The sequence below is a fragment of the Hevea brasiliensis genome, unplaced genomic scaffold, assembly GCF_030052815.1.
Source record: "Hevea brasiliensis isolate MT/VB/25A 57/8 unplaced genomic scaffold, ASM3005281v1 Scaf357, whole genome shotgun sequence".
NCBI lineage: Eukaryota > Viridiplantae > Streptophyta > Magnoliopsida > Malpighiales > Euphorbiaceae > Hevea > Hevea brasiliensis.
The window spans coordinates 77,689-89,668 of record NW_026614870.1 but is presented as its reverse complement, the minus strand read 5'-3'; the positions used below and the strand labels follow the sequence as shown (position 1 = coordinate 89,668).

Here is an 11,980-nt window from a genome sequence, read left to right as displayed (position 1 = left end):
ACTATTAATATTAAAAATCTAATAATCAAATAATTAATTTATAGAGTGATTAGAGAATTCATGCTCCTAATTCCCTATTATGGAATACAATGATGATGACTTTAAATACAAATAGAAAAAAAGAAAAAAAAAAAAGGATTGCATTGCATATATAAATGAAACGCACAATAAAATAAAATAAAACCCCAATGCTCAAAAATTAAAAAAAAAAAAAAAACCAGCATATATGTTGCTTTCACTTGCAACTGAGATTTTGAAGCATCTTGGTCGAGACATTAAAGGTGATGGTGCAGTTCATTTGAGCAGATTTGTTCTTCTTGATAACCTTCAACAATTCCACTTCGCCACTCAACTTGGCTTGACTGTTCAATGTCAAAACGTTAGAGCCCAATTCACTCCCAAGATTTTCAGTGCTAGGCAAAGAAGCAGAATTCAATTCCACTCCCACATCAACTTTTTTGGTGGAACGAGCTTTGGCCCTAGCCTTCGGAACCATGGCTTGCCCTATAGTCACACCCTGGTACAAAAACGTGACATTACCAGCATCAAATTTATAGTGACCAAAGTTGGTATTTTTCACTTTAACTTGGGCGTTAAACCTCATGTTAAATGAAGGTAAACCTGAGGTTTCAGTTTGCATACTTTCAATAGTTAGGGTTCCCAGCCTGAGTTTTGGGGTCCTAATTTTCAGTACAGTGAGAGCAAGCAGAAGAATGATACCAGCCTGAACCACTGCCAGGACTGCAACATAAACAGCACATTTGATCCTTTTCTTTCCTTTGAGCTCCTTAGATGATGGAGGTGCAGCTTCTTCATCGCTTCTATGGTGTCCATTGGCTGGGGCAAGTGGATACTCCTGGTTCTTCTCAAACATTTTCCTCTTGAACGAGGGTAAATCAACTCAAAGGAAATTGACCTGGGGTAGTGTTGATGATGTGTTTGTTGTGCAATTAAGCTACTATATATATAGTGTTTGCTATCTACTTTGGTCAATTTTATTAAACAAGTTAATATAATTACTTGCACACAATATGCTCTTATAAAATATGATATGGAGGTAACTTTCCCTGGAAAATATATATATGACTTGGCTAGCGGAAACAGCATTTATACTTAATTAATTAAGGCCAAATGCATCTAACGATGATTATTTTTTTCCTTCTAGATGGTCTCATGACTTAGTTGATGACTTATATCATTTGGTAGGGATTATATAATATGCATAAGTTTCATCCTCTTAATTAATTTCTTTTTTATTTTTTTTTATATATAATTAATTAATTATGATATTTAAATTCAATCTCTTTTAATTTTGAAGACGATTTCATATTTTTTTCCAGAATTTAATGTAAGGTTATTTTTATTTTTTAATCTTTATTAATATAGAAAATCTCAATAATAATTTACAATTTACGACTATAAATTCATGTTTAAATGCATATTTTAGTTTTGTTTAGTGACTAAGTCAGCGTCTCCCTTGTCATTGGTTCGTTGAATATTTCCGTACTACAGTACTTCGAAACGACACAGTTTATATATATATATATATATATATATATATATTCAAACAAAAGCAGAAGGTTTACTTGTTCAAAATTTAACGTCATGCTTTTGAATATTCTATTGGCGACTCATTGTTACTTGAGATGAGTAGATGGACCAGTGACTTGTTTCTTGTACAAGTCCAACTTCCTTGTTATTAATAGTTTATATAAATATGGTAAGAATTAGAAAAGTTCTACTAATTACCTACCCCATTAATGAAAAATTATACCTTTTCTAGTTATAGGTAAAAATATCAAGACTTCTTCTTAGTTGACTCAGCTAAAGCTACGTAGCAAGAGCAATCCCCATTGTCACCATTAGAATAAGATTTCAGGTATACGTTCTCATGAAACAATCAACATTTAGGATACCTAATTAAATGGTATATACAAGTAGTGCGCATATGGTCTACAACATATATATTTCTTAAATTAATCATCTCTTAATTATATAGATCAATCTGAAACGAAGTTAAATGAGAGCATAAATTAAGAGAAAACAAAAAGAAGCATAACGTGTACTGTAAACATAGAACCCAGTATAAACCTAGTAGGCTAGAATTGAATATGGATCGTTGAGGAAGAAAGTTCATATAATTCATATTAGGGCTTGAAAGAGAAATCTAATTCAAAAAGGAAAGAGGGGAGAGAGAGAGAGAGAGGAGAGAAAAATAAACTTACCCGTAACTACATTCAAGATCATTACTTTATCTCTTTTTATTTTTTAATTTTACACTTAATCCATATGTCAATATGTTATTGGTTTGCCACAACTTAATCCATATGTCAATATGTTATTGGTTTGCCACAACTTAATCCATATGTCAATATGTTATTGGTTTGGCACACCAATTAGGAATCTAATTGATATAGTGGGTTTACCATAAAATTTTGCTCGTGAATTTCTTTCTTTAAAGAAATATACAAATCTCACAAATGAGAAAGCATGTAAATTTTTTTTGTGAAAAAAAAATAATAAAAGAAAAATACGCAAATGTATATTGTGGATTTGGAATTTGATAAATGGTCAATTAAGAGGACCTTTTCTTTTGATATGTGGTTGGGTGAATATTTCATTTTAGTTACCAATTAGTGGGCTTACGTAAAATGTATTTATAAATCATTTATTGGTCTTCTTCTCTTCGTTATCTGAATCAAATACTATAGCGTATGACCAAGCTAATGTTTCCTAACCAATAAATTAAAATATCTTTAAAGTTTTGACATTTTGATGAATTGAAAGTGAAAAGTAACTACTTGTTACTATATACCAGACAGCCATAATTTAGAATTCTTTCTTAATTAATTGATACGAACTAGGAAAATGGTTCCTTTCATTGGATATATTAATATATTTTTATACATAGTCATGAAGCAAAGAATCAAATGAGTGTATGTGAGGACTTAGATCCAATCCATTAAGTTGGAAACAGATTGATTTAGCTCAAACCAAACAACCAAATGAGAGGCTTATATATCCAAAACCCAAGCCCTGTTGCAAACGAGGACATGAAAGAAAGTTCTGCTTTTTTATTTTTTTTCTTAATAAACATAAAATTTTATTAACAAAATGTTAAGAAAAACTTGACATGGAACAACCACTTATATCCTGACCAGCAGGTCAATTCCAAAAAATCCAATCTAGGATGTTTCATGTTAATGAAAAAACTTGACCAAGAACACACAAGAACACCAGCATACAAAGACCCAACAACCTACACAAAGAGTTCATTAACAGAGTACAAAAGTCGACAAATTCGATATCCTAGGATGGAACATCAAATCGAACTAGAAGGTAAAGTCCAAAATAATCCCAACCTATCCCCCTCCCCCACCAACCAACCCCACTGTTTACAATTGCCAGACCCATCATATCGACTACCGCCAGGCACATGTTCTTTCTAATCCATCTCTGCCACTCTAACCACCTGACAATGGCAACCAGATTAATAATCATTTACCCAATGGGATTTTTTTTTCAAATGTCTACTTTGAGAATTTCCCTTGTGGTTGGGATGCTCACCCATTTTGGAGGCCCTTCTCTCAGTTAGGTGAGATCGTGGATATCTTCATTCCAAATAGATAAAGTCACAGAGATCGTGGGCATGGTTTTGTTAGAACTACTTCAATGGCTCAACTCCAGCTGATCCTAGATGGTATCAACATGCTTTGGATTGAATACTACAAACTGCACGCTTTCATATCTAGAAACTCGTTAACGCTCTGTAGTAAGAGATGAGCAACTCCTCAATGCAAGCCAAATTACAAGAGCAAAATTCATTAGCCTAGAACGTGGAAAATTCTTCTAAAAGCAAGGACGCTATGGAGAATATCCCTGCTATTGCTTGTGGGAATTGTTTTCGAGGAAATAATGATAAGGATTTTCAAAACTCCTAAACTTTTTTTTTTTTGGAAATAGAGGAATTTGACTTGCGTCCTAGTTTACCAAGATTCACTTACATCAATGGTGGAGCCTTTGAACGTAGCTTAGTAAATCAGGAATGTTTAGAATAGTCCACAGTAGGTACTCTCAAATCTTTAGAACAAGCTATTTCCATCCAATCTTGCTTCTTAAAAGGAGTCTCCTTTATCTCTGCCATTCCAATGGGTGGCTTTGCCATCCTTCTAAGGATGAAATGGATCACTTCATTAACAGTGAAAGCGAATGGATTTTTCAATGGTTCTTCAATATTCAACCTTGAGATGTAAAGCTTACTATTTCTTGCAGGTTTCTGTGGATTCGATGCCATGGTATACCCTGAACCTATGGTTTTCGAAATTTTTTGGGTAGCTGAGTAAGTTTTGTGAGGAGCTCATCAATTTAGATATATGTAATTCAAAGCAAACAAGTGACCAGGATTTTGATTTATACTCTACCATGGACTTCATTCGCAAAGTAATTGCTGTAGACATTGGAGAATCAAAATAGCATATCACCATTTATTAAGGAAGCTTTTAGTGAAGCTTTTTTTACTATTTAGGTTTGTAAGTCAGAAAAATCCTTAGACAATAACAGTTAGCACACGGTGTGAAATGAGTTGAACTAAATGAATGGGACAAGCTATTCGAACCCAGATAGCGATGGGAAAGAGTCCATCTCTGGGCTGCCTGACAATCAAATCTGTGCAGTTGTTTGAGCCAGCTGTTCTATAAACGATGCCTCTATCCCTTCACGCTACACTGGCCGCCAGATTGAACCTCAAAAAGAGTGTTTTGTGCCACATGGAAGCTCCACATTCGAGAATCCTATAACAACTTTATCTTACAAAAAAGAACATGCAGAATTAAATTCTTTCCTAGCCTAGAACTTTGGCTCCCCAACTATTAATTCTGATAATCATTCACTATACCAAGAAGCTTTACCTGCTGATCACCTGCACATGCATGAGGATCTTAGTCTCAGCCACCAGCTAAAGACTTGCATTAAGAGAAGCAAAGAAATGAGAAGGGAACTTTATTGTGATCCTCTATGAAACCAGCAGGACTTTATCCCCATAGATCCCCAGTTCATGCTTCTTGAGAACAAACGTAATGATGATGTGGCCTACAACCTTTCTTTTATTAATCTAGAGGACTTGGAGCTGCAACATGTCCATAGGGCTTTTAGTAATGATTCTTCAAATTGTGGGTCCTTGCAAAAGCGACGCGCCATGCCGGCGCCCGGGTGTGGTATTAAATGAGCAAGGATTCCCACATCATGGACGGATGTGGGTAAAGAAGTTAGTCCATAGGACAGATAGTAGAACAGATAGTGGAACAGAACACAAGATAGGCATAGAGAACAATAGAAGATATCATAGAAGGAGATCAATTAGGAAGAAACAGGATAGGAGGAGAATCAGGATTGGTATTTGAAATGTTGGATCACTTACAAAAAATTAATAGAGCTTGTGGATACCTTGGAAAGGAGAAGGGTGAATATTGCCTGCATTTAGGAGACTAAATGGATAGGAGAGAAAAGTAAGGAAGTGGGTAATTCAGGGTACAAACTGTGATTTACCAGAAAGGAGAGGAACAAGAATGGAGTGGGCATAATCATAGACAAGACATTGAAAAATGCTGTAATAGCTGTGAAAAGAGTTGAAGATAGAATTATACTAGTAAAGCTAGTACTAGTAAAGCCAGTACTAGAAGTCGAAATAATAAATATTGTAACACCCCAAAATTTTAAATTTTATGAGCATTTTTGGTATTTTAATTTTATTTAAATTTTAGGAATTTTTTTGAGATTTTTCGGATTTTAAAAATCGGGTTCGATTTTCCGAAAATATAAACTTTGATGATTTTTAAAAATTAATTTAAAGACCACGTGGCAAAACTAATAATATATTTGGAGTCTATGTATTTTTCTGAGTTTTATGGAATTTTTGAATTTTGGACCTCGTTTTTCCGAGGCGAGTAAAAATTCAAAATTTTGTATTATGAATCGAATCGCCGATCGAACCGGACGGATCGGACCGGTCGAATCGGACCGCCTTTTCCTTCTTCCCTTTTCTTCCTCGCGTCGTCCCTCTCCCTTTTCTCTCTCTCTTCTCTCTCCTCCCCACCCAGCCTCCGCCACCACCGCCCACCTCACCGTGGCCGCCACTCCCACTGCCACCAGCCTCAACTGGAAAACGCGCCGAACGCCCCCGGCGCGCCTGCTTTGACTTCCCCGCCAAATCCGCCGATCCGCCACCAATTGGACCGGTCTTGTGTCTAAAATCATCTACTCGTGAGCTTTCCACGAACATCAAGAACGCCGAAATCCATCGAGCGGCTTGTCCGATTTTTGCTCGGGAAGATTTTAGCCCATTTCGACTTTTGGGTTAGATTTCTAAAACCGTGAATCCCACGAGAAAACCGAGGCCACCAGATGCTCCATTCGTCGAGAGCTTCTGAACGACATAAATTTCGAATTTTTCGACATCGTTTTCGGTGGGTCCCACGAACTTCGATGTATTTTGAGTATTTAATGAGCTTAGAAAATTCTGAAAATTTTATGTACTAACCCCGTGTTATGGGCTTCGTGTAGGTATCCTCGATTCGCGAAAATTCGGCGATTGACCGGATGCAAATTTCGGGCCGAACGGACCGCACGGAAAAGTCTCGAATTGACCGAGGTTTTGGCTAGCCCCATTGTCGACGTCTCGAGCGCATTCCCAAGTCGGAATCGGCAAAGGTAAACCCAACCTTGCTTTTTCGTAATTTTCTAGTGCTTAAATAGGATTAAAAATCCATAAAATATTCGTGGTAGCTTAGAAAATTACGATTCTTTTGCAATAGCTCATTAATATTGCTAAGGACCATGGGCAAGGTTTTATAATTTTTAGAGCTTGTTTGGGCGTTTTGCAAAAATGATCAATAATAAGGACTAAATTGAAATTTTACGTATTGTGATGGATGATCGATTTGATGGGCGGGAGGGGCTGTGTGATATGATTGAACTGTGGATATATGGATTGTGAGTATAGAAGTGTGTTTTGAACCCTTTTTGCAGGTTGGGTAGGTCCTAGGTATAGGGGAGACTCTGCCGGATTTTCGGCACGACTTAGGACGTATTGGTCTTTTTCTTTGTTTGTATTGAGTCAAATTTATTAAATGATTGTAATAAAATTGTCAGGTGAGCAGACCTTTCTTCCTCCGCCACCATCGGTGACCATCGTCAAGTCTGTGAGTAGAATATTAATTTTAATTGTAATTTCGATATTATTATATGTTCAAGCATACCCATGCATCACTTATATGCATATATTTATGTAGTTAAACTCTAGGCACGATTTATGTTGCATTCATAACTGTTGATGTGCCATGGATGTTGTTGTGGTAATTTGGAGCAGTGTGCGTGCGTTGGCGTGCGTGTGATGTGGTGTGGACTATGGATAGGACGGGGTAGTCACGTCTTGAGTAATTATTGGCCGATCCGATCCTTCGAGGGTAGTCACGGCTTGAGTAATTCACGAGACCCTCGATTTGGTTATTAAGTGGAAGTCCGAGCTTGAGTAATTACCGGCACTAGGTTGGATTTAAGAGAGTCGTATAGGATCGGCTCCCATATGTTATGATTGATGCTACAGGTGCGTGAGTGCTCCAAATTACCTTTTGATGTTATGATGTGAAAATGTTGTTGATGTTGCATTTCACTCACAGGTGCATTAGTTCTAGATAGTTATAGAGATTATGGTTAAAATTGATATTTTACTCTCTGAGTCGAACGCTCACTCTGTTCAATATTTTTCAGCACAGAGGATTTTATTTTGTTTAACATGCTTTTCTCCCTCGCAGGTCAATTATTACTGTTTGTATAAACTTGTTAAATCTTAGAATTTCCGCATGTGTTAGAAATGTTATTTGATTTGGGTTTGTAAACTAAATTATTATTTTGGGACCTGTAAACTTAATATGCTATGCATGTTTGATGGATTGGATGAGGGAGCTGAGCTCCCATTTATTATTATGTTGATGAGTATGTGGAGGGTGAGCTGAGCTCCCCAATTGACTATATATTGTGTTTAAAGGTCGGGTGAGTCGAAAACTCACCTATGGTAAGTCCATTTTATGGCCGGACTCTGTCCGCTTGTTTTCTTGATATTGGGCCCAAATGGGCCTTAGAGTTGGGTTAATGAGCACGCTTAGGCTTACTACGGGCCTCGGGGCTTTAGGTGGCCTGTGTCCTAGTGCCGGTCCGGCCCATAGGTTGGGTCGTGACAGATGTGGTATCAGAGCTTAGGCTCCAGATTCTTAGGGAATGTTGTCTAAAGTATTGGGAAGAGTCTACTAGGAGTCACATGCGGAAATATAGGGTCCACATTCGTCTTGCATTGTCATCTTTGCTTCTAGTTTCTGCTCCATATGTTATGTATAAATATGAGTCTATAGAGCTGTGTAATGTGCAGTTTTGAATTTTGTGGGCTAATGCTGCTGAATTTCAGGAAAATGTGTAGAAGCAGGAGAGCTGCCATCGCACTGCAAACAGATGTGCCCGACGAGGTGTCGTGACAGATGAGGCGCTGTCCCCAGGAGGCGGGTAGAGGCCTAGAGTCGCTCAAGTAGAAGAGCACGCCCACGGTCAGAACGATCTTTCATGGCACAGGGTCCCATGGACCCCATGGCAGCTACTCTAGCTGGTCTGCAGAGAACCATCGATATGATGGCGCAATATATGGTACACCCTCCACAGCAGCAGCAGTCCACCGCACCAAGAGGGGAACCTTACAAACAGATCATAAATTTTAAGAAGTTGGTGCCTGGTACTTATGATGTGTCAGACGATGCATACCGATTTTTGGATTCCTGCAGACAGCAGAATGTAATTCTGATTGGATCGATAGAAGACTGATAGAGTGTATGCAGCATGTCATGGGGCCTATGCCTAGACAATGGATGAATGACTACGTGTTACCCCGGATGGAGGGTTTGACATGGGCTCAGTTTGTAGAACTTTTCATCAATCGGTTTGTGCCAGAAAGCTTCAGAGATCAGAAACAGTGGGCCTTTGAGGCCCTAAGACAGAATGGCAGGTCTGTAGATGAATATGCTCTGCACTTCGAATTGAGCAGATATGCCCCTACAGCAGTAGCTACAGAAACTATGAAGGTGACGAGGTTCCTAAAGGGGCTTGACAGAAGGTCTGCGAACCTGGCCAGGATGTCGGATCAGTCTTTTGATGTGGTGGTTGATCGAGCTGCATGATTGAGATTAGCTATGCTGTGGATGACAGCGGAAGAGCAAAGAAAAACAGAGCAGAGGGTTCTTCAGGTGTTCCCCAAATGGGTACTCCGGATAGTGGTGGCCAGAGTAATTACAGAGGAAAGGGTAGGAGCAAGAGAAGTGGTTTTAGACACAGACCACGAGGATTCGCACCGAGTGCGGATCGGCGGTGGTCACGATTCGAGATCTGGCGATTGGTGCAGTTCAGGATCCTCCTTGGCACCTTGTGCACAGTGTGGAAGAGGACATTCAGGACCTTGTTTGATGGGATCAGGAGTATGCTTCAGGTGTGGCCAACCAGGTCACTTTGCTAGAGAATGCCCCGTGTTCAGCGAGCCACAGATGGGGTCACAAGGTTCTGTTGCGAATGTTCCTCGACAATTGTATCCGGGTGCTTCCAACATGGCAGGCAGTCAGTTCAGTGGCCAACAGGGCCGAGGACAAGGGGGACGTGGATTTGGAGGCAGATCAGGAGGTAGAAGTCAGTATCAGGGTTCTGCCACTCAGGGTAGGGGTCAAGCTCGAGTTTTCACCCTGACCCACCAGGATGCTCAAGCTTCAAATGCAGTTGTGGCAGGTATTCTTCTGGTCTGTTCTTATGAGGCTCGTGTTTTGATAGATCCGGGTGCTACGCACTCATTTGTCTCCCCTGTGTTTGCCATGAGGTTGGGTAGAAACCCTACAACCTTAGAATGTCCTTTGTCGGTAGCTACCCCACTTAGTGACAACATAGATGTAGATATGGTTTTTCCGGGTAGCCCAGTGGTAGTGGATGGAAAGATCCTCCCAGCAGACTTGGTTCCTCTACCAGTAATGGATTTTGATGTAATCCTGGGGATGGATTGGTTGGCAACTCACTATGCCACTTTAGACTGCAGGAACAAAAAGGTGTATTTCCACATACCTGGTGTGGAAGAGTTTAGCTTTGATGGTGACAGGAGCGTAGCTCCATATAACTTGGTGTCAGCAATTAGTGCCAGAAAAATGTTGAGGCATGGATGCCAAGGGTATTTGGCATTGGTGAGAGATACATTTGTAGAAGGTGTCAGCATGGAAAATGTTTCTGTTGTCAGAGAATTTATGGATGTCTTCCCAGAGGAGCTTCCAGGGTTGCCACCAGGAAGGGAAATAGAGTTTTGCATTGATGTTGTGCCGGGTACAAACCCCATATCCATGCCACCTTACAGGATGGCACCAGCAGAATTGAAAGAGCTGAAGGAGCAACTACAGGAGCTTTTGGACAAGGGTTTCATACGTCCGAGCACTTCACCCTGGGGTGCTCCTGTTCTATTTGTTAGAAAGAAGGATGGGTCATTAAGGTTGTGTATCGACTACGCATAAATTGAACAAGGTGATGTGAAGAACAAGTATCCACTTCCTCGGATCGATGATTTGTTTGATCACTCAAGGAGCTAGATTCTTTTCCAAGATAGACTGCGATCGTGCTACCATCAGTTGAGAATCAGGAATGAGGACGTGTCCAAAACGGCTTTCAGGACAAGATATGGTCATTATGAGTTCTTGGTGATGTCTTTTGGACTCACTAATGCACCAGCAGCCTTCATGGACTTGATGAACAGGGTGTTCAAGCCATTTTTGGACCGTTTTGTCATCGTATTCATAGATGACATTTTGGTATACTCTCGGACCGAGGAAGAACATGTGTGGCACTTGAGGATGGTGTTGCAGACGTTGAGGGAGCACCAGCTATATGCCAAATTTTCAAAATGTGAATTTTGGCTAGAAAGTATCTCATTCTTGGGACACGTGGTTTCTAGTGACGGCATTCAAGTGGATCCCAAGAAAATTGAAGCTGTAACTGATTGGCTTAGGCCTACAACAGTCACTGAGGTGCGAAGTTTTCTGGGTTTAGCTAGCTACTATAGGCGTTTTGTACAAGATTTCTCCAGGATAGCGGCTCCCCTAACTAAGTTGACCAGGAAGAATGTTCCATTCATTTGGACAAATGACTGTGAGGTGAGTTTCCAGAAACTTAAGGAGTGTCTAACCACTGCCCCTGTGTTGACACTACCTGTGAGTAGTGAAGGATACACTGTGTATTGTGACGCCTCCAGAGTTGGCCTAGGTTGTGTTTTGATGCAGAATGGAAAGGTAGTGGCTTATGCTTCAAGGCAGCTGAAGAGGCATGAGCAGAACTACCCCACCCATGATTTGGAAATGGCAGCTGTAGTCTTTGCACTTAAAATCTAGAGACACTACCTGTATGGTGAAGTGTGCGAGATATACACCGACCATAAGAGTTTGAAGTACATCTTCCAACAGAGGGATTTAAACTTGAGACAGAGGAGATGGATGGAGCTTCTGAAAGACTATGATTGCACCATCCTGTACCACCCTGGGAAGGCCAATGTAGCAGCAGATGCTTTGAGCAGAAAATCTTCTGGTAGTTTGGCGCACATTTCAGTAGAGAAGAGACGGTTGATTCGGGAGGTACATGAGTTGATGGATCAAGGTTTAATCCTAGATCTTTCAGATGAGGGGGTGTTGTTGGCTCATTTTTCAGTGAGGCCAGACTTGAGGGACAGAGTTAGAGTTTCCCAGCACAGAGACCAACAATTGATGAAGATCATAGAAAAAGTACAGCAAGGTGAAGGTGGTGAGTTTGGATTTGCCAATGATGGCGCCCTAGTGCAAGGTTCTAGGATATGTGTGCCCGATGTAGACAACCTCAGGAATGAAATCATGCGAGAGGCACACTACACACTGTACAGTGTCCACCCAGGTTC

General features: G+C 40.0%; 1 protein-coding gene across 1 annotated transcript; it reads right to left on the bottom strand.

The window, feature by feature from the left end:
- Positions 1-235: 235 nt before the first annotated feature.
- On the bottom strand, positions 236-874 carry LOC110668254 (late embryogenesis abundant protein At1g64065-like). Its single transcript, XM_021829422.2, has one exon. It carries the CDS (start codon positions 872-874, stop codon positions 236-238), a length of 639 nt encoding a protein of 212 aa, XP_021685114.2.
- Positions 875-11,980: the final 11,106 nt, after the last annotated feature.